We start from the raw sequence: 27,028 nt of genomic DNA, 5'->3' as shown, positions 1-27,028 counted from the left end.
CTCAGGAAAATGTCTTGAAAAAGTACTTCAGTTGTGAAATAGAAGATGGCGGACGGTGCCATTTGCGACATTTGTGTTGATGTTTTTCACGTTATTTTGCAAGGACGTAAGCTAATTTCCGTACTAAATTCATTAAAAATTAATAAATAATTGACCAGTAAAGAGATTTCTGGAGAAATTCTGTGATTTTTACTGCCATTTATTGTGTTTTTTTTAGTATGAAAATTGCCCTGGAAAAGATAGCATGCAGACCATATTTTTCGTCTGTTTTTGGGGCTTTTGAGGGCTTTTTTTAGTCATCCTGACATTCTATCTTTTCCGGAAGAGACCCTAGAAGTTCTAGGTAGACTTCCAGACAATCTGTGTGCTGTTTGTAAGCCTTCCGGACACTGAAATTCATTTCATAGGATCACCATAAATGTCATTGACACGAAAAAATCCCTTTTATCGTTCTAAAAATGGATAAATCTTACATTTTTTATACTGCAAAGATATTAGAATAGTTTCTTTTTCCTTGTAAATGAAGAAAAGAATAAAAAACTTGCAAGAAACATAAAAAATTTCCAATTTTCCATCAGCGTTCTTTCACTTACTGTCATTTGTTCTCAAAAAAACATGCAAGTTTCACAAATTTATCACAATTATCGTATTTCTTATATTTATTAGACTTCTTGTAACAGAATTAGGCAAGAAGATCTCCTCAAGAATAATTAAAATTCCTAAAAACATCAAAAAATAAATGCAACATCAGCTACTTTTTTTAGTGTTGCCAGATTCGAATGCGAAAACGACTTTTTCCTTTAGTAGTGGTGTAGTGCCCGGCCGGCTATCTACTACCCGGCCGGCTATTCGTACTCACTTTACAGATCCTACTTAGTATATTCAGCGTATTTATGTGAGGAAAGTACTAATTTTCATACTTTCTAGGTATATACTATGTATTTACGTGAAAGATATACAAATTTAAATATATACTCAAGTAATACGTTGTATCTCTACGCAAAAAATACTATGTTGAAGAAGTGCCCGGAATATATCGAGTATAAACTTTGTATTTCTGGTTCAAAGTCCCTACAACTACACACACTTGCTGTGTCTGTGTGCTCGTCGACCATTTTCTGTCTAGTTGACAAAGTTGTGACGTGTCTGATGGTGAAATATTTGCGTCGCTCAGTGGAAAAGGGTAAGTTTTGATTAATTTATTAATAATTTTCAGTTAATTAAATCAAAAGGAACGCCTCTCAGCCTCCATTTTACGAAAACAATCTGGAGATAAGTGTGCCCGGTAGTTTTCGTGAACAAATTTGAGGAAAAACAAAGTATGTCATTTTTAGTGAAAAAAAGTGTTCAAGCTTCTTGATGTTCGTTCCGGAAACCATTCGAATCCAATGTACTTAGCTTTCGCGTTCAGTTAAGCATATTGATGATAGGGATTAAGACGGAAAGCACATGGCGTATTGTTGATAATCTCTGTTGAAAGATCATTCTGTGAAACAAGTGTAGGCTGTGCGTCTAGAAAATTCTGAGAGAAATTATAATGATGGTTTTGGAGGATCAAATCATAAACCACAAATCGTTACACAATCCGGTATTTGATTAGAACTTATTTTCAGAGATATTTCAGAATCTGTTGAAAGTTTCCCATTTTTCTCATCTTCTTTCGTATAGTAATTTTAAATTGGAGTTTTGAAAAATTGTACGTTATCGTTCACTTTGTTTAAATTTTTTCCAGAATATTAAAAGACCGAGATCCTTTGTTGATGTGCATCACGTTCCTGCCAGATCCACCAGGCTTGTTACATTCCCGGAACTACCATCGCACGCAGATCAGTTACAGGAAGGCTTCTGTAATGGCCTCTATGAAGGTTTACTCTACTATGGATATTTGGTAAAAATTGTATTTTTAAAAAAAAGTTTAGATAATAAATAATTATGAAAAATAAATAATATAGTTTTTACTTTGTATAAGTAACCGAAAAATACTAGGTACCGACTCAGTACCAATACAAGAAAAATACTTAGTATAAATGGTAGATAAATACACGGAAAATTTATTGAAAATTAATGAGGAAAATCAAGTAAATACTCAGTAGATGTACTCAGTATAAACTCAGTATAAATGTAAACTCACGCACACTAATGATGAGTATTTGGGACATTTCATACAAAATCTACTATGTATTTTGTATGAGCATACTAGTTTCGTACTAAGTATTATACTCAGTTTATACTGAGTTTGTACATAGTAGATAGCCGGCCGGGTATGTACAAACTCAGTATAAACTGAGTATAATACTTAGTACGAAACTAGTATGCCCATATAAAATACATAGTAGATTTTGTATGAAATGTCCCAAATACTCATCATTAGTGTGTGTGAGTCGACATTTATACTGAGTATATACTGAGTACATTTACTTTGTATTTACTTGATTTTCCTCATTAATTTTCAACAAATTTTCCGTGTATTTTTCTAATATTTATACTAAGTATTTTTCGTGTATTGGTACTGAGGTGATACCTAGTATTTTTCGGTTATTTATACTAAGTAAATACTAAAATTTTTTTATTTTCTATAAATATTTATTATCTGAACTTTTTTTAAAATACATTTTTAACCAAGTATCCATAGTAGAGTAATCCTTAGTAGAGGCCATTATAGACGACTTCCGGTAACTGATCTGCGTGCGATGCTAGTTCCGGGAATGTAATAGTCCTGGTGGATATGGCAGGAACGTGATGTGTCTCAGCAAAGAATCTCGATCTTTTAATATTCTGGAAAAAAATGTAAACAAACAGGATGATAACGTACAATTTTTCAAGTCTAATTTAAAATTACTATGCGCAAGAAAATGAGAAAGATGGGAAATTTTCAACAGATTCTGAAATATATCTCTGTATATCACTTATAACAAATACCGAACCCTGTCTAACAATATGTGGTTTATGATTTGATCCTCCAAAACCATCATTATAATTTCTCGCAGAATTTTCTACACGCACAGCCTACACTTGTTTCACAGAACGATCTTTCAACAGAGATTATCAACAATACGACATTTGTTTTCCGTCTTAATCCCTATCATCAAGATGCTTAACTGAACGCGAAAGCTAAGTACATTGGATTCGAATGGTTTCCGGAACGAACATCAAGAAGCTTGAACACTTTTTTTCACTAAAAATGACATATATTTTTTCCTCTAATTTGTTCACGAAAACTACCGCGCACACTTATCTCCAGATTGTTTTTGTGAAATGGAACTGAGAGGCGTCCCTTTTGATTGAATTAACTGAAAATAATTAATATAAATTAAGGAAAACTTACCCTTTTCCACGAGCGACGCAAATCTTTCACCATCAGACACGTCACAACTTTGTCAACTAGAGAGAAAATGGTCGACGGGCACACCGACACAGCAAGGTTGTGTAGTTGTAGGGACTTTAAACCAGAAATACAAAAGTTTATACTCGATATATTCCGGGCACTTCTTCAACATAGTATTTTTTGCGTAGAGATACAACGTATTACTTGACTATATATTTAAATTTGTATATCTTTCACGTAAATACATAGTATATACCTAGAAAGTATGGAAATTAGTACTTTCCTCACATAAATACGCTGTATATACTCAGTAGGATCTGTAAAGTCAGTACGAATAGCCGGCCGGGTGGTTCCTCTGGTTGCGCGATGAAGTGACAATTAGTATTGCCCGATGCAAATTGAGATAACGCCATCTATCGACTATTACGATTTTAGCTGTGTGATTTTTTTTTATTTTATGAGGCACAAAATCTGCACAATAATTCTGTGCATGATTCGTGTTTGTATGTTGCAGGTGATTCCCAAAGAGGCCAACGATATGATGGATGTGGGTAGATTGCAGAATTTTGAGGGAAAAATAACAGCTCAGGGTAATCTTCTGCTACATGGTCCACTGTTGTGTATTGAGTGCAATAATGGTGCAAATTCCGAAAGGAATTCCAGTACAACGCAAAAAGCTAAGGAACTTCAAGTGTTTCTCTTTGATCAGAGTATTATATTTTCTGAGATATCTGGCAAGAAGACTCAATTTTCAAATCCAGGATACATCTATAAAATTCACATTCAAGTACGTGAGATTATGTGGAAATATAAGTGAACTTGCCATCAAATGCAATTGATGATTCTAAATTCAACCTTTTCTTTCTTTCTTTTTTTACTTTGCTCACATCTATACAGCTCAATAAGATGATTCTGAAGGATATCTCAAATGCCAGCGGTGAAAAATTCCTGATAAAATCCACTGATCATAAGCGTCAGGGAGTCGGATATATTTGCAGTGCATCAACTAGTGAGATGCACAAAAAGTGGTATGATAAAATATCAGAAATCATCAGGAATCAAAGTGATTTTGCCAATGCCATTCAGCGTCCCATTGATTACCAGAAGGAGCAGCAGCAGAAGAAGAATTCGTGAGTCCCACAATTTCTTTCTCTACTAACCCACTAAAAACATAAAAAAAAACAATCAACCATCTTGAAGTAATGAAGCAGCCACAAAATCATTTCTTTTTTTATTAACTAACACCCTGCAACAACATAAAAAAAATGCGGCAAAGGGATAAATTTGTGTAATAATTTATTGCGCCTAGATCGACATTTTTACTCATGCGAATTATTTTTTTCTTTTTGAAAAAAAAAATGTTTTCTATGCATTTTCTCTGATAAGAGAAAAAGGTATAAGACACATAAAGAATTAAAGTATATAATTACTTAAAACCAAAAATCGAATCATACACATTACAATAATTATGGTAATTTTTAATCATAGAAGAATTGTTCCATTATTCTCATTTTTCAACAAAAGACTACAAATTGCTTCTATATAACTGCTCTAAAAAAAAGAAAGATCATGATATTACTAGGAAATATGTGATGAAAATAATGAATGAAAAAAAAATACAAAAGCTTCTGTCGGAAGCAGAAGTGATAGCAACTGTGGGAGAAAAATTTAAAGGTTCATTTTAGTAATTTTTTTTGTATTTGAAATTGGCTTTGTTACTTGACGGAAGACGAGAAAATTTAATAATACCACTGTAAAGAGTTGGAATTTTACACAAAAACTATCGCTTTATTACTTAACTATACCGACGGATTAATATTTAAATTTGTCTAATGGGCTTTGCACAATTAATATTTTAAGAAAATTTATTGTGTCAAATCTAAAAGGGGAGCAGTAAATTATTTGAATAGAGAAAAAAACAGAGTTTGGAAAGGAAAATAGAATATACACAATAATTTTTGTTTTATAAACGTATTTTGAAAATTTCGTGAGAGTGAGGGAGACAATAATACAATTGGAATATTTTGTCTCTTTCTGAAATGTGAAAAAAATACGCAAAATCTTCAAAGAGGCAAATGAACTATCCTGCGTATTTTACGATATTCTGAATTAAAGCAAGTTAGACAAGTAGAACAGAAAGTGAGTGAAAACAAGCTCTAGTCATCTCGCTTACTCTGACTGAAATGTCAAACACTTGTTTATAAAACAAAAGATTATGCGTTGGTCATAAATAATGTTTTGAGGAATGTCAGGAAATGTCAACTCAATCAAGAGACAAGGCCAGGCTCTGACAACCGTTTGACATTCAATGCACAATAACTCTTCTTTTGTAAAATATGTTTTCGACTTTTGAGACCGAATGAAATGTGAGTCTAGTCATCTCGCTCTGTCTTATAGGCATTTCGAAAATATGTTTACAAAAGAAACTGTGCGCTTGGCATAATGTCTAGCACACAATAACTTTTGTTTTGTAACTATGTTTTTGGAACTGTCCAGTGAACAAGATGACTAGAATTAAATTACGTCCACTTTCCTTGCAATGTCAAGGTAATTTAATTTTAATTTCCGGATAAGGAAAACCTCAACCGGAGAGAGTTCTCAAATCGGAAAGGTTATTACTGGACGAGGAGGATTAGGTACTTTGATTATTACCCGATTCTGCATTGTGCGCATTAATAGTAACATAGGGTAAATTAAGCTAATTCAAAACCTGCTCCAAATGGAAATTTTTCGCTACTCCAAATGGAAACGTCATTGTTTTCATGATAAATACAGTAATTATTATATTAATATATTTTCTATACCACAGTTTCATTATTTAGGTAATTTTGCTCCAAATAAAGCGAAAATCCATTCATATTCACACATTTTAATTTATTAATTTCCCAGAAAAATTGAGAGTGTACCTTTTCTCCATCGAATTTTTCATTGCTCGAACATGTTTTCCAATGAAAAACACAATGAGGTGACTGTTGTTTATTAATTTTGTTTGACATTTATGTCATATTTGTAGCTAATTTTAGTTAAATTAAGTGCTAATCTTTATTGCTAACGGTACGTGAAGTTTTCAAATGAAATAATTACCTATTTCGTGAACAAAAAGGGTTTTCTGAAGTGTCTGCAAATGCTTCAATAGGAAACCCCGGAAATATGATTTTTTGGAGAGATTTTCTTATTGTTTTAGATGGGAAAGGAGAAAAGACCAGGAATAAGAACAAATTCTGCACTCAAGAGCAACTCAACAAGGTTTTGGAAGCCTTTCGTCGCGGTTTCAGTTACACTGTTTGTCTCCAATTAGAAACTTTCCCTTGTCTCCATTTGGATTAATAGGTTTCCAATAGAAGCATTTTACGCTCGCGTATTTTTCTTGTATTTAAGAAGTTTTCAAATTATATTTAAAGAATTTTCGCTAAACAGTAACATTCTAGAAGAGTCAAGGAGCAAATTTATGTAATTTTCTTCAGAAAAAATATGAACTTAATGTGTTGAATCTTCTGTCAAAGTTAAAGCGTCTGGAAATGGTTTTGAATTAGGACATTTACCCTAGATCTGCTTCAAGTTTTTAAACTTTATTTCAAGGTGTTTGCAATCTGGCATGTGTCCCGTGTTCCGGAGGTCTTTTTTCACAACTTTGAAAATCTCAGAGTTCTGATATTTTTTATTATTCAACATAGCAAATATTTACGTTTCTTCGATAGACTATAGTTCTTTTTATCACTCATTTTTACTTGTCCTTGCTTCTTTCACTAAGATTCTTGGAGATTTTCGGTTTTTTCGACAAAAAATAACAATCACTTGCATATAAAAATCCCTTCAAATGCACTTTCTAAGGTTTGGGACAATTTGGAACATTCATCAATCTAATGCTGCGGTTTAAATGGCCTCCTTGTACAGTAGACTCTCAATTGGGCATTTGGGACAAAATGTCATCCGGTTTTGCGATAGAATTGAGCGTCAAAGCCTTTGTAAATTCCACAAAAAGCGCTCAATTGTAAAGGATCACGATAAAATAGGAAGAACTACAGCGAATTTGAGCAAATTAGCTTCATAAATAAACGTGAAAATTGTCAACAAAATTTGTCGCCCGATTGAGAAAGAGCCGATTGAGTGAGAGTCTACTGTAGATCGGATCGGTAAAGACCGTCGTTAGAAGTAAAGAAAAGCTTATGAACAGGGGGGTGTTAAAGTCACTCTCACTTACAGTAACATTTTGGGGTTATGATTTTCTGACATATCAGATTAATCCCACCTCTTTCTATCCAATGGTTTATATGCGCCCATCTTATTCGCTATTTTAATAATTCGCTTTTCCGCCAGACGTCACTACTTTCACCTAAAAATGCCTTAACTTAAGTACTTATTAAGGACTTCTTCTATGCACTTAGCTAAAGTACTTCTTTAAAATTTTCTTCTTTATTTTCTTCTTCAGTTGCATACTCTAATGCGGAATATTCTCTAAATAGAACGAGAAAATAATAACTTTGGAATCAATTCAATCTTAAGTATTGTGCAGAGCCCATAATGCAAAATTCAGTGAGTTCAAAAATAATTAACTGATGTAAAATTCAGGAGCTCAATTGACGAAAGAAAAAAAAAGAAAACGATTAAAGGGAGAGCTTTTATTTGAAAGGATGAAAAAACAGCGAGGAAAGTAAACGAATGAGTGAGATATTGGCTAGAGAGGCAAGGGGTTATGTGATTAAAGGCAGTTGTTTAATTGATTTTAAAGAAAAAAAGTTCAATCAAACAGCACTCAAGCATGGAATTTTTGCTCAAAATCTGATGTCGTGTGCATGAACAAAGTTGAAAAAAAAGAAAAAAAAGTATCCTAGGTAAAAGAAAACAGAGTGATGAAAAAGAAATTTCACAGGAGAAAAATTATTAAGGAGAGAATAATTCTCTTTTATCTATTCCTCTTCGTTTGGGATTTTCCAGAGGTAGGATGTACAGGAATAAAGAAAAAAAACAAGTTGTGAAAAGGTAAATAAATCGATTAAAGTACAATCTGGAGGTTGTGGTTAATATTTCTGTTTAAAATTATTAAGTTTTTGTTGCAATTCCAATTATTCTTCTGCGAAAATAAAAAGAGTTGGGAAATTTCTTTGTCATCACTCAGACAAAACGTATTTTATCACTAAATACCAAAGGCTATTTTTCCTCAAATATTTTATACATAACACTCACGTTCTTCAGGAAGAAATTTCAATGCTTCTTCCTTTAGAATAATAATCATTCCAACGATAAAATCATACTATACACTCGTAATAAAAAAAAATAACACATCTCTTAGGAAATATAGATTTTAAATAACAGAAGATGAATAATAAAAAAAAAACAAGGGATAAAAATAGAATAATGATTGTAAACTGTATGTTAACTCTCACAAATCTTCCATATAAATGTACTGATCAAAAAGGATATGATAAAAGAAAGAAGAAATTTAAAAGAAAAAGCCACAATAGATAGAGGAGAATTATTAATCATAGTAGGGGGAAAAAAAGAAGGAAAAATAGTGTCACTGGAACATTTATTTATGGAATTTTATTAACAATGTAGTGCATATAATGAATTAAATAGGAAAATGCAACAGAGACAAAGAACAACTACACGATACAGGCAAGAGAAAATTAGAGGGTGAAATGATGATGATAAATAAGAAAAGGTGGTATAACACTTTGTTCTTGCTCTTTTTAGCAGCCATTCTTAGCAAAAAGCTTTCTCACTTTCATCCCATTTTCTATCAGATGATGGGAAAATAACCACGAGAGTGCTACATTTTATTGTTACTTTATTTTTAATTTCACATTCTGCAGAGGAGGAGTTTTAAATCTTTTGGAGCAAGTCTGCTCAATAGTAATTTTAGGCCACGCCCCCTTCAAGAATTACTAACAGGTTGCTCTAAGCTTTAAGAGGAATTTTATATGTTCTCCAATGTTCCAAAGTCGAAGGAACTTTAAATCGAAATTTTATAGTTTTTTTTTAAGAGAAACTTATTTTAGTACAAAATCTAGGCAAAGAAAATAATAATAATACTTCAGCTATTTTTAAGCCCCGCCCACTTGGAATTTCAAGGTCTTAAAACGATTTTTAAGAATGTGAAATTTTTTTTTTTAAATAATTTGAGTAACTAAATCATTTTGTTAGGAAACGATGTAATAGGAAAATAACCTCCCTTCAGATGCGTTAAGGATGCAGATCCTTTCAAAGATCAAACAATAATATTTTTTTCGCTAGAGCTTTCGGCGCAGCAGTACGCCATCTTCACTGGCTATAAACCATTGTTGTTTGGATTCTGAAAGGATCAGTATCTCTAACGCATCTGGAAAGTTCTTCTATATCTATAGGGTAAATTAAGCTAATTCAAAACCTGCTCCAAATGGAAATTTTTCGCTACTCCAAATGGAAACGTCATTTTTTTCTTGATAAATACAGTACTAAATTACTATATTTATATATTTTCTATACCACAGTTTCATTATTTACTTAATTTGGCTCCAAAGAAAACGAAAATCCATTCATATTCACAAATTTTAATTTGTTAATTTCTTAGAAAAATTAAAAGTGTGCGTCTTTTCACCGTCGGATTTTTCATAGATCGACCATGTTTTCCAATGAAAAACACAATAAAGTGACTGTTTATTCGTTTTGTTTAACATTTATGTCATATTTCTGGCTAAATTAAGTGCTAATTTTTATTGTTAACGGTACGTGAAGTTTTCAAATGAAATAATTACCTATTTCGTGAACAAAAAGGGTTTTCTGAAGTGTCTGCAAATGCTTCAATAGGAAACCCCGGAAATATGATTTTTTTGGAGAGATTTTCTTATTGTCTCAGATGGTAAAGAAGAAAAGATCAGGAATAAGTACAAATCCTGCACTCAGGAGCAAGTCAACAAGGTTTTGGAAGCCTTTCGTCGCGGTTTCACCTACGCTGTTTGTCTCCAATTAGAAACTTTCCCTTGTCTCCATTAGGATTAATATGTTTCCAATAGCAGCATTTTGCACTTGTGTGTTTTTCTTGTATTTAAGAAGTTTTCAAATTATGTCTAAAGAATTTTCACTAAAAAATAACATTCTAAAAGAGTCAAGGAGCAAATTTATGTAATTCTCTTTAGAAAAAAATTGAACTTAATGTGTTGAATCTTCTGTCAAAGTTAAAGCGTCTGGAAATGGTTTTGAATTAGGACATTTACCCTACCATCGATCGTTACGAATGTACGGTTGTAGTGGATCCCCTTATTACAATTGCATCTTGAGGGACTGACCGTAGTGTTGCAAACAAGAAAGATTCCTTAGGGAAACAAAGGTTTATCGCGGTCAATTGCCCGGCAACGGCCCAGTTTTGTGCCCCATCCGAATTCTTCCAGGGTATAAATTGAAGTGAAACCACTAGTGAAAGGTTCACGAGCTTCCTTTCACGACTGCTAGAAAAGTTATTCTGTAACTGTGTGAAGTGAGATGGAAGTGTGTTGAAATTTTCATTAAATTTGAGATTTTCATCAATATCTCAAATAAATGACTATGAAAAACACTAGAATTGAGTATTAGAAATGATGTGGTGTTGTTTTTCAAGCTGAACATGGAAAAAAATTTTACTGGCTTCACCGAGTGATAACATCATATTTCACTGAAAAATTGATAAGGAAATACATAACCTCAAAGTGATCCTTTCACGTGAAGCTATCGTAAGTTACAGAATCTCTTTTGCTATCACTTCAGTAAAGCGTTCACCATGTTACTATGCTCTTGCCAACCTGCGAACACTTGGCATGCAAAGTTTGCAAGCATGGAAACTAATAGATAACTGATCGAAGAACAATTGGCACGCATGGAAAATGAGCTCAAATTGCCTGTCAGATAGTTCAGAGAACAATTGATATATGAACAGTAATATCTGTACAATCGTATTACTCCACTAATGTGGATACTTTTCAGAACTGCAAGAATATCAGAAAAAGGATAGCAAATGTTTGATCTTGCCTCCGACTCGCTCTTGCCAATTTGCGAACACGGTCGTATAAAGTTGGCAGGCGTGGGAATACTCGAAAACTGCCCGAAAAAACAGTTGGCACACTTCGGTAATTCATCAATTTGATTTTCTGCTGATTCAGTAAATTATTAATATGAACACTTACTGATCGTATTACTCCTCTAGTCTAGATTCTTTCTAGCACACGTATACTTCAATTTTATATGACACCACGATGATGACCATGTCACATATAAGATTAATATTAAGATTAATACTTTCTGAACTGCGAGAATGCCAAAAAAAGATAGCAAGTGTTTCATCATGCCTCTCTTTCGCGTTTCGCTCGAAAACTGACCGAATCACAGTTGGCACGCATGGAAAATTGCTCGAATTGACAGTAATACGATTCAGAAAGCAATTAATACGAACAGTAATATCTTACTCATCGTATTACTCCACTAGAGTGTACTCTTTCTAACACACGTGATATTCCATTTGAATTTTGAATACTATATACCTCTCTCTCCGGCTTTTCTTAATATTAATATTAATCTTATATGTGACACCGCGGTGAGTAACTGCGAAAAAAAACACTCTCGTAGCTTCTAAATTTTAGTTAACAGCCTAAACTCTAAAATTTTCCCAGAAATTGATTGTAAAACTTAAAGGGGCGTGGTCTAAATTACATGTTGATAGATCTTGCTCAGAAGGTCTGACACTGATTTCCTGTATAAAGTGGTATAAAGTATTACAATAAACTATAGATAAGCCAGGTTTACTGCAGGCGGAGGAAAATTGGTATTTTCTCCAAAAAATAAATAAAATAAAAATACGCGCTAAAGCAATATACAAAAAGACAAGCACTTTTTCTATTCCCGAGTTTTGTCGACACATTTTTTAAGAAAACAAAAAAAAATCCTACCCTAACCAACTTGCAATTGGATATTTTTGGAGAAATGTGTGTGAAGTATTTTAATTCTAAAAGAAAAAAAAAAAAAAAGTGAGAAATAAAATTTGAAAAAAAGAGAAAACTCTCACAAAGTGATTGTCGACCATTTATTTCGGCTATTTTTAGACTAAAACAAAATTTTATCAACAAACAATTTGAGATGAATTTTTAGGTAAATAAACTAAAAAAAAACAACAAATGGTGGAGAATTCCTGTTTGAAATTTTAAAGAAAAAACATAAATTAGTAAAAATTTAACAAAAAAATCTCTGCTAAAATTAAAATGAATAGCAAGAAGGACAAAAAAATATTCATCATCTCTACTCAATGTTAGTGTTTCTATATTTAATAGTAATGTGATTATGGGATATATTAAAAAAAATATATTAACAAAAAGAGATATCGAAATAATTCAAATTCCAAGGTATGCAAAAAAATCACCCTCCTTTCAAATATTGTATATCGTTGTAGTCTGTTTTTTATTAGGGATATTTGAGGATAAAAAAAATATTTAAAAAAAAATGTAGAAGCATAAAAATCAACCGCTGGGGAAATTCGGAATAAAATTTTGAAAATTTAAAGAAAAAAAACAAAAAACAAAACTTCCCTTGCTAATCTAATACTTTCAATAAGCACCTTCTATATTTGATGAAAAAATGGAGGTCACTCTTTTGAAATGCATTTAAAAAAAAAGTTTCCTTCTTTAAAATTAAGCAAAACAAATTCTTGATTCTTTGCTTAAGGAAAAAAAAAACACTTTTTAAAATTCTTCTCAACACTGCAGTATATATAGGAAAGAAAAATGAGTAACGAAAAAAAATAACTAAAAAGAAAACATTGAAGGTATTAAAATGTAAATATTTATAAAAGAATAAAAAGAAAACAAATAACAAATGAATAAAACAATATTAAATGTATTTAAAAAAATGAAAAAACAAAAATATTCTACATGGACTTATAAATATATTTATGCCTACGTGAAGAGATAATGAATTGATAAAAGAAAAAGAGGGTTAGAGATGGAGAAGATGAAAAAAAACCAAAAAGACACAATGTAGAATTTTTTTAAACAAATTAATTTTACATTAAAAATATAGCACTTGAAGAAAGAGAGAAAATATAATGTAGCGATGGAAGAGGACGATTTAAAAACAAGAAACTTGAATCAAGGGACAAAAGTAGGAAGAGACGATATTTTTGATAAAATATTAGTGAAAGAAGATCATCGTGTTGCTTAGAAGAAAACACAACATTAAAAAAAACAACAGAAAACTTAATGCTTTTTTCCTAAAAGAAAAAAAACGTATTATTTGTGGAAAGTATTAAATTTTTTTGTGTAAATATTTAGAAGTATTTTTTTGAATTTATTGGAAAATTTCCACGAAACATTAGGTTTTTTTAAACTACTTTCCTTTCCTAATTGGAAAAACTTCTATGACAAAAAAAATGCAAGAAGAGAAAAAAAAAACATCGTTCAAAAAATGGGACGATTGCTAAAAGACCAAATAAAAAAAATGTGAGAAAAATTTTGGGTTGAAAAATTTTTTAGTTCGAATGAAGAAGCAAAACAGAAAGAATTAAAAGTGAAGAAGAAAAAAAACACCAAAAAAAAATCAACCAAAAATGCTTTGATGTTATCATGTAAATATTCATATATTAGAAATGTATATTAAATTGATAATAAAAATGGAAATAAGTAAAAAGTAGTTGCTTCCTGCAAATTGTGTGAATAACTAATTTGTAGTCAATCTTTTGCTAATTATTCTAACAATATTTTTTCTCTGTATTGCATGCCAACAAATTGGACAAATCCATAGAAAATCCGTAGCCAGCTTCTTTTGGATATAACATTAACACTGCGTGAGCGCAAATGACTCTAATTTTGGAATAATCTCAATCTCTCTTTAGCCATCTCATTCTCTAACAACTTGCTCAACAGTTTGTACAGAAATTGTTCTCTCTCAATAAAGTAGGTAGATCACAATTTGCTACAATTTAGAGGTCAATTTTCAGTAAACATTTTCCATATGCCAAAATAAATTAATAAAAATTGTTGATATATTTCGGGGTTATTCTTGGTAAAAGATTTTGGAGAGATTTATGATAATATATTAGTGTTTTTGGAGACTAGGTAAAAGCGCCATCTTGTGTAGGGCATTTTAACAAACAAAAAAAAGTGGCTATTTGCGGGGAATGGCGGGGAACGTGAATCAATCTAATCGGGAATGCTTGGGAATCCAGGAAACGCGATGAAGAACTCGAAGAGCAAATGGGGAATCTGGGAAATCCATAAGGAACGCTTGTAAACTCCTAGGGAACCCACGGTGAACGCTTGTTTTTTTTTATCTCCCCCTTACCCTTGATATAGGTCTGAAGCCTATCGACTTATTGTGACCAAGATCCCGTTATAATCAAATACTTAACAATTATACAAATTACAAATGTCCTTAATAAAACTCTATCACTATCAGTTATATTCTAACGTCGTTACTGTTTAGAAACGCCACAATCTTCTTCAAGAGTCCTGGAAGCTTGTGCTCCATACACAGCCCTAAAATGTCCCTAACACAAAGATTAGGGAATATACGGCTGCAGGAGTTCACTAGCTCATCTCTTCCAATTCTGAAGTGCGGACATTTTAAGAGGACGTGATCAATGTCCTCATGTACATTATACATCTGACACAGCGGATCCTCTACAACATTGACACGATACAAATGCGCTTTAAGTCTATAGTGATTTGCGATTAGCCGGCCAATAGTTGTGATAACTCCTCTGGTTAAATCACCCAAACCTTTAAACCAAGGACTTTCTTTGCAATCAGGTAGGATAGAATGGCAGTACCTGCCCATTTCATCCTGCTGCCATGCAACCCGCCACTGAGTAAAACTCTCCCATTTTAATAGCGCAAACCAGTCCTCAGATCTTTCTAAATATCCTTCTTCACTGGATATCTCTGCTCCTTGTTTAGCTGCTTGATCCGCCCGATCATTTCCATCCACTCCCACATGAGATGGAACCCATATAATGTTAACAGTTTTTCCTAATTCTTCCAAACACTTAGACAATCGACAGGTGAACGCTTGTGTACCAAATAACTCACGTGTGGAACATGAAAAAATCATGACAAACACTTGGGAATTCACGGAGAACCCAAAGAGCCCACTGGAAACCCAAACAATCCATTTTAGTGCTTGCTAATCCCCAGAAAACCCAAATAATTCACAGGGATTCCAAGGAATTCATGCGGTATACTTTAGAATTCGCGAATAACCCACGGTAATCCCGAGGGACCCATGGGGAACGCTTGTAAACTCCTGGGAAAACCGAAAAATTCATGAGAAATGCTTGATAATCCCTGTAGAACCTAAGGAACTCATGGGGAATATTTTAGAATTCATGCAGAACCCCAAGAGCCCACGGGGACCTCGAGAAATCGTCGGTTGCGGCTACCTCTGCCGTATCTGCATTTTTTTTGTATCCGCATTCGGAGCAATTACAATACAGACGTCCCCTCTTGCGTGAAATGCTGACACAAAAGAAATTCAGATACAACAGAGGTAGCCGCAACCGACGAAATGAATGAGTGATGTTTATAAATTCTTGAGGAAACTGAAAAATTCATGGGAAATGCTTGATAATCCCTGGAGAACTCAAGGAACTCACGATGTGAGCTTTACCAACCTGTGTAATAATAAAAACCTTTAGAGGTATTCCAGCAGTGGAATAACACACCCCTCGGTGATTACACAAACCGCACAAACTTCTTGAATAATGACCAAAAACTCGTTAGAAGTACTCCACTCTCAAAATGAAAACCCCCTCGAACTTCTTAACTGACCAGAAAATGGATAAAGATAAAATCCTCTATAGACAATCCGGTCGAATTGACCAATTTCGTAAAGCTTCTCGATCTCGGCTGAGTGACCACAATAGGTTCTTTATCTCAAAAGACTCTCCTGCTGCACTCTACGGGTCTAAAGTCTGAGACGCCTAAACTCTTTTATCCTTTTCTTTCATTTCTCCACAAATTCGATGATTTTCTTCGATAACTTTTTAATTTACTAATAAACGTAAGTTAAATTTACTATTGACAATGGATTTAAAGTAAATAGAGGACTTATTTGAACAGATATTAATCTTTTTCTCGGAGTTCAAACGCGTCGTTTTCTCTGGTAGCCACACTTGAACATTCATGAAGATTCTACAAAATTATTGCTCAGTTGCTCAGTTTCGAAATTACTTGATCGTTGGTCTTCTACTTTATCTCTTCATTTCTCACATACGGGGAATATTTCAGAATTTTCGCAGAACCCCAAAAGCCCACGGGGATCTCCAGAAATGAATGGGGGATGCTTGTGAACTCTTGGGGAACCCGCAAAAATCATGGGAACTGCTTGAAATCCCTGGAAAATCCAAGAAAAGAAACTCATACAATTCATGGAGGACCCCAAAAACCCTCGGGAATCCCGAAGAACCCATGGGGAATACTTGATAAGCCCTGGGAAACCCAAAATAACTCACAGTGAACCCAATAAAATTCATGAAAAATACTTTAGATTTCACGAAGGGCCCCAAAAACCCACAGGGATCCAGAGAAATCCGTGGGGAATGCTTGGATCATGAGGAATTCGAAAAGTTCATGGGAAATGCTAGATAGGTCTTGGAGAACCATAATAACTTCCAGGGAACCCAAAAAACTCATGGAGAATACTTTACAATTTACGTAGAACCCCAAGAGTCCATGGGGAACCCGAGGAACCCATGTGCATTCCTTGACTTAAAGCGTTACGGATGAATGTTCCGCGTTATCTGCATTTGACTGGATTTACAAGTCATGAAATTGAAAGGTTTACACAATGAAATGTGCTATCCCTTTTTTCCAAAATATCCCGGGGTTATCTTCTAGAATTTTTCTACAAGATATAGTGAAAATGTTTAGATAACGCCCTTTTGGATTTAATTAAGAAAAACTTACGGAAATCTTGAAAACGTATCGATTGTGCCAGTTCATAGCAAAAGTGGGCTACTTTAATAAGAACATAGGGTAAATTAAGCTAATTCAAAACCTGCTCCAAATGGAATTTTTTCGCTACTCCAAATGGAAACGTCATTGTTTTCATGATAAATACAGTACTAAATTATTATATTTATATATTTTCTATACCACAGTTTCATTATTTAGTTAATTTTGCTCCAAATAAAGCGAAAATACATTAATATTCACAAATTTTATTTTGTTAATTTCTCAGAAAAATTAAAAGTGTACCTTTTCACCATCGAATTTTTCATAGATCGACCATGTTTTCCAATGAAAAACGCAATGAAGTGACTGTTGTTTATTCGTTTTGTTTAACATTTATGTCATATTTCTGGCCAATTTTAGTTAAATTAAGTTCTAATCTTTATTGTTAACGGTACGTGAAGTTTTCAAATGAAATAATTACCTATTTCGTGAACAAAAAGGGTTTTTTTCTGAAGGGTCTGCAAATGCTTCAATAGGAAACCCCGGAAATATGATTTTTTTGGAGAGATTTTCTTATCGTTTTAGATGGAAATGGAGAAAAGACCAGGAATAAGAACAAATCCTGCACTCAAGAGCAACTTAATAAAGTTTTGGAAGCCTTTCGTCGCGGTTGCACTTACACTGTTTGTCTCCAATTAGAAACTTTCCCTTATCTCCATTTGGAAAAATATGTTTCCAATAGAAGCATTTTACATTCGCGTATTTTTCTCGTATTTAAGAAGTTTTCAAATTATAATAAAAGAATTTTCACTAAACAGTTACATTCTAGAAGAGTCAAGGAGCAAATTTATGTAATTCTCTTCAGAAAAAATATGAACTTATTGTGTTGAATCTTCTGTCAAAGTTAAAGCGTCTGGAAATGGTTTTGAATTACGACATTTACACTATACGAAGCTGTTTTTTTTTGCTCTGACCTTGGCAATTCAAGGTTTTCAAAGTTTAAACTCGCCATTGGCACAATTTTTTTTTAAACATATTTTTTTAATAATTCTACTTAACCTCCCGTACCATGCGTCCGCCGCCGTCTCAGCTTGGGCAACCTAAAAAAACTGTATTGGTTAATTTGAAAGGATGCAAAATTCTGGTTCCCGTCAAAAAAAAATGCACAAAAATAAGAACTACTGGAAATTGACCTCTTAATTTCAATTGGTGCAGTTTATTTGTTTTTATTTCGTTACTTCCAAAGTGGAGTGGAATTTTGTAAAAACGCTGAAACTTCTTTGAAACACCAAAGAAATGCAAAATTCCCTCCGTTGAAACATGTTTCACGAATTTCTAACCTCTCTGTTTTTCGAATTATCCAAGACAAAAAGCAACAACCCCGGACTGCTTGCATCATCTCTCTGGAAAGTCCCACAGTCAGCCAGTTTTTTCCCTGCAACCTACATCCCCATCCACGCGACTGGACAATCGTCGGGCATGGAATGCTGACAATCGCAACAGCAATGCCCCAGATGAGGTTAATTTCAACACTTTAGCTGACTCTAGACTCTCCCGGGAGTTCCAGCACTCAATGTCCCTCAATGAAGCCACATCTCAGGGAGTTGTTGTTCAGATAAGTCGAAGTGGACGCACAGAGATCGTTTCCCGGAGTCAGGATGTTACTGTTCAGGAAGGTGTATCGGCTATTCTTAGCTGTCGCCTTCGCAATCATCAATACACCAAGATTACGTGGCGCAAAACTGAGCCCGATACCTTTATCATTCGGCAAGATGAGAAATTTGACGTTTCAATGACCCCAAATGGAGAAGCCAGGCTGATTGTCAAGAACACCAGGACCTCAGACAGCGGACTGTATGTCTGTGGGGTAGAGAATAGTCTGCACTTGTCGCAGAATCTGCAGTGCACAATTGGACTGACTGTTCTGGCATCTCCGACGCCCATTCACGATGATCCCATCCTCAGTATTGTCAACTCCACCACGGTGAAGATCACCTGGAGTCCACCGAATCCCTGTATCATCGAACACTGCCAGATTGGGGCTGCAGAATGGGTCACTGAGACCAAATCACCTGTTTTGCCGAGCTACGAAGTGGGAAATCTCATGCCCGGAGAGACTTACTCATTCCGCTTGGTGAATCCATCCACTGGACTCACGGGCGTATCCAGTCTCTCTGTAACTCTTCCCACAAATGATATGGAGCTCTGGCAGCAACAGCATGTGAGTATCTTTGAGTTAAAATCTTTGAAAAAAACCTTAAATATTTGTCTTTTTTCCCCTTCGGCCTTTGTTAACTTTAGACCACGCCCCTTTAAATGATTGTGACTGAATAAATTTATATTTCTTGAACGCTTGAACCCCCAATTCATTGTGAATTGCTTCTAATCTGAATATATTCCCTATCCAGCAAAATCCTTTAAAGAGGTTAAACTAAGAACAAATAGTATCACGCGTATGAAGAATCAAAATGATAAGCCACGCCTCTTACAAACTTGATGACATTTTTTGATTAGAAATATTTTATTTCAGAAATTATTCAGACTTCTGAAAAAATATACTAGATTTTGGGCATTTTTATTAATTCTAACAGTCCAAAAAAATCATTTTTCACAGAATATCTACGATTTTCCCTCGGGTATTCACAGTTCATAGAAATTCGAAAGAATTAAATTTAATTATTTTCACTGAAAATAATTTTCTTTTTCAAGAAAATTATCGGAATATTTAAAAAACAAAATAAGATTATTGTAGTACATTTATAAATTTATTATAACAAATTTTTAATAACTGAAATAGAATATGAAAAAGGTTTTGAAGGAAGGCTCTGATGCGCTGTTGACAAATCAAATGCAAGTTAGAAACAAGCTTAGCAAATTAGGAAGACATGCGGCGATATTAAGAACAGTCGCTGCGAAAATAGGAATAGAGATTACGAAAATGAGAACTAATCCAACGAAAATGGTAACACATACGACAAAAATAGGAACAGATCAGTCGAAAATAGAAAAAATAAGACAGAAATCGGAATATATACGGAGGAAATGGGTACAGATAATGGGAATACATACGGTGGAAATGGGAACAGATAGAACGAAAACTGGAATAGATGCAGTGAAAATGGGAACACGTACGGCGAAAATGGGAAGAGATAAGACGTAAATGGGTACAGATATCGTGAGAATAGGAACAGATATGGTGAGAATGGGAACAGATATGGTGGAAATGGGAACAGATAGAATGAAAATTCGAACACTTATGGCGAAAATAGGTACAGATACGGTGGAAATGGGAACAGATAGAATGAAAATTCGAACACTTATGGCGAAAATAGGTACAGATACGGTGGAAATGAGAACGCAAACGGCGAAAATAGGAACAGATAAAGCGAGAATGGGAACACATTCTGCGAAAATAGGAACAGACAGGGCAAAAATTGGAAGATACGGTGAAAAGGGACCAGACACGGCGAGAATAGGAACACATACGGCAAAAATAGGAGCAGATGGAACGAAAATTCGAACACTTACGGCTAAAATAAGAACAGGTACAGTAAGAATGGGAAGACACGCTTCGAAAATAGGAACATATACGGCGGGAATGGGAATAAATACGGCGAAAATAGAAACAGATTGGAAGAGATACGGTGGAAATGGGAATACATACGACAAAATAAAAACAGATACAGTGGGAATGTGAACATATACGGCGAGAATGGGAACAGATACGGCCAAAATGGGTACATATATGGCGACAATGGAAACCGATTGGAAGAGATACGGTGGAAATGGGAACACATATGACAAAATAAGAACAGATACAGTGGAAATATGAACGTATACGGCGAAAATGGGAACACATTCGTTGAAAATATGGACTGTACGAAAATTGGAATAAATACGGTAGAAATGGGAACACAAACGGCAAAATGAGAACAGACACGGCGGTAATGGGAACACATACGGCGAAAATGGGAACATATATGGTGAGAATGGCAACAGATAAGACGAAAATAGGAAGAAATAGGACAGAACTATAATAATCTCTTTTCCACCTGGTGATATTTACTGCTGCTGATAGATACTCACATCAATTTCTTGTATTTTATCAAGATCACAAGATCTCAAGATCATAAGACTCTCTAAAAAACGCTTCAACCACCTGAGGCCTTGCCATTTCATCTTCTCCTCTACCTTTCCACCAGATCATCCATTCTCGGCCTCAAAAGGTTCCAATTCTTCCCTCTGTGGGAATTATCTAGTGGTTTTCAGAAAGTGTTCCTCTCTCCATCAGGCTGGCAGGGACTGCAGGCTCTTGTACTTCCCTTACTTTGATTCCTCCCACTGACTTTATAGAGAAATCTACTGCTTATCCCAGACTGTCCCCTGTTGAGAGGGGAAGACACCTTATTGTCACTCGTAATAATAGACAACAGACACTTATACGAACACGAAAGAGATTCCGGAAATCCTGAAAATGATCTCGGTATTTTAACACAGGAATAGATAATTCAGAAGAATTTCGGTTCGACAGAATGTAGCAGGAAATAGACGGAGACACTGAACCTTTCTTGATTTTCACAACTTTATTCTCTACGACGTTTCGAGGATGAATGTCCTCTGCATCAGGTATCGAATATGGCAGGGAAAAACACGTACTTGTTACACTGCACTTGAACTTTGATCACAACTTGATCCGTGATGTTCACCATTCAACTGGCTGACACACAATTCTGTGTCACACGGTGTATTCTGTGAACATCACGGATTAAGTTGTGATCAAAGTTCAAGTACAGTGTAACAACTCCCACCTGTACGTAATTTTTCCTGCCACATTCGATACCTAATTCGCCGTGACTCTTCTAAATTTCGCCATATCTGTTCCTTATTTCGCCATAACTGTTCCTAATTTCGCCGTATCTGTGTCTATTTTTACCTTATCTATTCCTAGCAGGAAATAGACGGAGACACTGAACCTTTTTGATTTTCACAATTTTATTCTCTACGACGTTTCAAGAAATTGTGAAAATAAAATAAAATTGTGAAAATCAAGAAAGGTTCAGTGTCTCCGTCTATTTCCTGCTAGGAATAGATAAGGTAAAAATAGACACAGATACGGCGAAATTAGGAACAGTTATGGCGAAATAAGGAACAGATATGGCAAAATTTAGAAGAGTCACGGCGAAAATGAGAACAGTTGCACCTTTTTAGGGAAATGGTATTCAAAATGTTCAACTGTCATTCCCAATTTAGATAAAAATTATTTTGAAAATAAATCAGTCTTATTTTTAGCATATTATTGTAGTATTTTGGAGAGGAATTTCTAAAAAAAAATACTTATCTTACAGAAGTTATTTTAATTACCAAGTTTTTCCAGGGGCATGACGTTTCCTGTTTCCCATATTTTTAGCGTGCCGAAAAAACTTTGGAGTTTATTCGGTGTTTTCTGTCATTGTGGAATGAATTAGAATAAACTAAAAATATAAAATAAAAGCTAATTTAATATAGAATAAGCAACCGAAAGCCCCAAATTGGCAGCCTACGTATTTTCGGAGATATCTCGTGAAATGTGTACGAAAACAGGAAAAAATTACACTAAAACTGGTCATATTTTTCAGAGCTAATGGCACCCTCCTGATTTTTTCCATTTTACATATTTTTTAGTCGATTTTACCATTACAGAAAGTCATTTTAAAAGAAATTTATTTTTGTAAAATTTCCAAGTCAAAAATCAATTTTATCTTGCAATTCTTCAGTTCTCCCATCGCTATACGATTGTGTCTGAGCTGGGCAGAGGGAAGTCCTCAGTAGTTCGCTTGGCGAGAGACACAGGAACTGGCCAGTTGGTTGCATCGAAACAAATCTCACGCAACTTTCAAACTTTTGCTCAAACTCAGGCTGAGTACAAAGTAATTGCATCAATTCAGCATACGAATATCGTGAAGGGCCTCTGTCTCTACCAGAATGCTCCTCATCCGGGAACAGATACCATCGTGATGGAATAGTAAGTAAATGTGAAACATGAATGAAACAAATTGCATGAAACTTTATTATGTTGCATGAAATTTGACGCAGCGTTCATGGGCCGTATTTGCTGTCGTACATCTGCAAGAACAAGGAATACACCGAAACTACTGTTCAGTTCTTCATGAAGCAACTCCTGAATGGGGTATCATGGCTCCATGCCCACAAAATCGTCCACCTGGACATTAAGTCTGAGAATATTCTCGTGGATGTGAGCAATATCTATTCTCCGGTGCTGAAGCTCATTGACTTTGGGAATCACGTGAGATACACCCTGGGAGAGAAGATTCCGGCGAATAATCTGGAATTTGTCGCTCCTGAGGTGGTCTGTGATCGCCCATTGAGTCCAGCCACGGATATGTGGAGCGTGGGAGTGTTCCTGTATGTGTTCCTAAGTGGGGTGTCTCCCTTCCTGGATGACTCTTCCGAAGAGACAAGTGCCAATATCCAAAAATGCGACTATTGCTTCCCCGAAGACTACTTCCGGGGCATCTCCCCAGAGGCCATTGTCTTCGTGCAGAAGCTCCTCTTGGTGAATCCTGAGGAGCGTCTCAGTGCAGATCAATGCCTAGAAGCCCCATGGATTGTTCAGGTAGGGACAACCATTTGAGAAAATTAAAATTTCAGGGATTGAGCAATTTTTGTTGCAGAATCTTCGAGTGTCCGTGATTACAACGTCGCGCTTGCAGAATTTTGTGGATCGACGGACACCCAAGGTGAATTTTGCTGTTCCTACGAGTAAATTCTACGTCAATTACAATTAGCCCAGTAATAATTAGGAATAAATTTAATAAAAAAAACTATATTGAGAGTGTGGCTGAAAAGGCCGGGAAATGTGGCATAAGAGCGCACTTAAAATGAACAAGAAATATCTCTAATGATATTGTCTTTAAAATGTTCTTGGCTGTGTCAATATGATCAATAAATTGTATTATTCGAGAGAGAGGAAAATGTCTTTTTATGCGTTGGATTGGGATTCTCATAACCTAAAAATTAAAAATAAAGATGGCGACATTGCAAATCAATTTATTTGCAATGTCACAATTTTCTTCAATTTTCTGCTCTATTATTTATGCAATCTGGGCAAATGAGATGACGTTGGAAAGGTCTTGAAATTCTCTGCACGGTGTGCTGTTTAGGCAAGGTTTCTGAGCCTTTATTGCACTTTTTCATTGCAAACCTTGCTCAATGGCTCTTCATGCTTAGTTGACTGAATTGAATTTAAATTAAACTTGACTTTAAGTTTATCTCCGAGGAAAATTATTTAAAAAATCTGCATGTAGGGTAGACGCTGGTATTACCAAAACGCTCCTAATATCGACCAAGCGATGCTTGTAATATCGACTTCTCTTCCAATTGATGGATAAAAAAATAATTTTTCTACATGAATAGTAATTATTATATAATTGTTTAATTACTTTATGTTTCACGATGTTAAATAAAAAATTTCACAATTTTTCCGGTAATATTTGCACAAGAAAAGTGATTTTTAAAAATGTGTGCACAAAATTACAATAGCCATTACAAAAATTCACACTGCTGCCATTTGTCTTAACTCTTTCGTCTCCTTTGGGACACTGGGTACCCATGGAAAAAAGAATATTTTTGGACTATCTAGAATCGATAAAAATCCCGATTCTTGTGGATGATTACAAACTATAAGGATGTCCAAATCTATGATATTTTTGCAGGATCGGATTTTTCCAGGATTTTTGGTCAAAAATCGTGAATTTTCGATTCTCTGCTTCCTTGCAGATATTGTGACTTTTTTGATATTTCTAGACCCGAATAAGGAAAAACAATAAGGAAAATCTCTGAAATGCGACAAAATATTTTCTTCTCTATTTTATCCTTATTAGCAGGTCGTGTCCTTTCTTGTAATATGTACTTTTGCATTCCTTATTAACCAAAATAGTATTGTACAAAAGAATTTTTCTCAAACTTATCCTGAATTTTGAGACAGCTCAAAAGAATATGAGTCTTCCAGCTCAAAATTTTATCCCAAAGTTTTTGTTGTAATATCGACAAGTATTTACAATTAACCCAAATAGCTGTATTCAACTTAATTATTATGACCAGCGCACAACAAACTTTGTTAGTAAACATGTTTTCAAAATTTCCTATAAGAGTGAGGGAGATAACTAGATCTAGGTCTCACTCACTCTCATTGAAATGTAAAAAACATGTTTACTTAACAAAAGTTATTGTGCGTTGGGCATTAAAAGAATTTTCTTGTGAAAATGACTTAACTCTAAGGAATTAAACAATTTTCACATTAAAAAATCTCTCATTTTCTCTACGTGAATTTTCGCGACATTTCGAAAAATGCCAACAGGCACCACCAAATTCTATTCGGGTTTTCTTTTAGCTCAGGCCTGCACCTACCCCCCGGCGGGCTGATGTTGCATTTATTTTTTTTTAATGTTTTTAGGAATTTTTATTATTCTTGTGGAAATCTTCTTGCCTAATTTTGCAGGCAAGAAGACCAAAAGACAGGTTTTTTTGAGACCAAAAGACAGGTAGCTTAATGAACACTGATAGAAAATTGGAAAATTTTTGTGTTTCTTCTAAGTTTTTTTTTTTGTTTTCTTCCTTTACAACTAAAAAGAAACTATTCTAGAATCCTTACAATGCAGAGCATGTGAAATTTTTCCAATTCTAGAAGGATAAAAAGGATTTTTTTTTCCACTCAGTGACACTTATGGTGATCAAATGGAATGAATTTTATTGTCCAGGAGGTTTTTTACAAGTGCACAGATTATCTGGAAGTCTACCTAAACCTTCTAGGGCCTCTTCCTGAGAAGACAGTATGCCAAGATGCCCCAAAAAAGGTCTCAAGAGCCCCAAAACAAATGAAAAATGTAGTTTGCATGCTCTTTTTGGAGGGAAATTTTCTCACTAAAAATACACAAGAAAAAACAGGAAAAATCACAGAATTTTCTCACAAATCTCTTCACTGGCCAATTCTTTAATAATTTTTAATGAACTTACTACGGAAATTTGGTTACTTCCGTGTAAAATTACGTGAAAAATATCAACAGAAATATCGCAAAGGACACCGTCCGCCATCTTTTATTTGACAACTGAACCGTCTTGGTTCATTTTTTCGAGCAAAGCAAGCACTTTTTCAAGACGTTTTCCAGAGGATTTTCCACGAACAATTCAAAAAATAAATAGTCTCAAATGCTTCCAAAACTCTCCAATTTTCTTTTCTAATTCATAAATCACCGATATTCCACGTCATCTTCACAATTTTCAAAGAATTATGAAATTTTCCTAAAGTCGCTGGGCGACCCATATTTAGCCTATTTTTACTAACAAATCACGCATTTTAACCATTTCTATGTCACTAAACTAATTCTAAAAACTATTTCCTTAATGTTAACATCAATTTTCATTGGAATTTCATTAATTAAACTTCACAAATTGGCTTTAAAAAGCAATCTTGGCGATGCTTTTTTCAAATGCTGGCGACTACCACTACAAAAGCAGAAAAACGACTTTTTCCTTATATGTTGGTTCCTCTGATTAGACAAAAAAAACTCTATATTTGATCACTCCCACTTCCAAAGACTTCCAAGAACTTCCTTTTCAGCTGTACACCACTTCCGACCCTAATATCTCCCCCTTGCTTCAGTCTTTTATGTGATTTTTCTCTCCATTGAGGTATTAAAGTACATTTTTCTACAATATTTGTGTGATATTTTATTACATTTTTGTAGTAAGCGTATTTCGTGTCTGCAATTATTTTTCAAACTAGGAAAAAAGTGAAAATTTTGAGAAGATTGGAGAAGAC

At 34.4% G+C, this 27,028-nt stretch overlaps 1 protein-coding gene across 2 annotated transcripts in view; it reads left to right on the top strand.

Annotated features, from left to right (window-relative positions):
- LOC129800583 (kalirin) overlaps positions 1 to 24,184 on the top strand; it is a 105,958-nt gene extending 81,774 nt beyond the window's left edge. The window contains exons 16-21 of one of the 2 annotated variants that reach the window (XM_055845071.1): positions 3,840 to 4,112; positions 4,223 to 4,455; positions 18,577 to 19,432; positions 22,965 to 23,212; positions 23,284 to 23,824; positions 23,883 to 24,184. In XM_055845071.1, the coding sequence (XP_055701046.1) occupies positions 3,840 to 4,112; positions 4,223 to 4,455; positions 18,577 to 19,432; positions 22,965 to 23,212; positions 23,284 to 23,824; positions 23,883 to 23,996 (2,265 nt within the window). In that variant the 3' untranslated portion in view covers positions 23,997 to 24,184. Of the gene's footprint in view, positions 1 to 3,839; positions 4,113 to 4,222; positions 4,456 to 14,153; positions 14,215 to 18,576; positions 19,433 to 22,964; positions 23,213 to 23,283; positions 23,825 to 23,882 lie in introns of those variants that run through there. The other variant, XM_055845072.1, reaches the window with a different exon arrangement.
- Positions 24,185 to 27,028: the final 2,844 nt, after the last annotated feature.

This window comes from Phlebotomus papatasi, chromosome 2 (genome assembly GCF_024763615.1).
Source record: "Phlebotomus papatasi isolate M1 chromosome 2, Ppap_2.1, whole genome shotgun sequence".
In the NCBI taxonomy this organism is placed as follows: Eukaryota; Metazoa; Arthropoda; class Insecta; order Diptera; family Psychodidae; genus Phlebotomus; species Phlebotomus papatasi.
The sequence above is the reverse complement of the archived record's forward strand: the minus strand, read 5'-3'. Positions and strand labels throughout refer to the sequence as shown.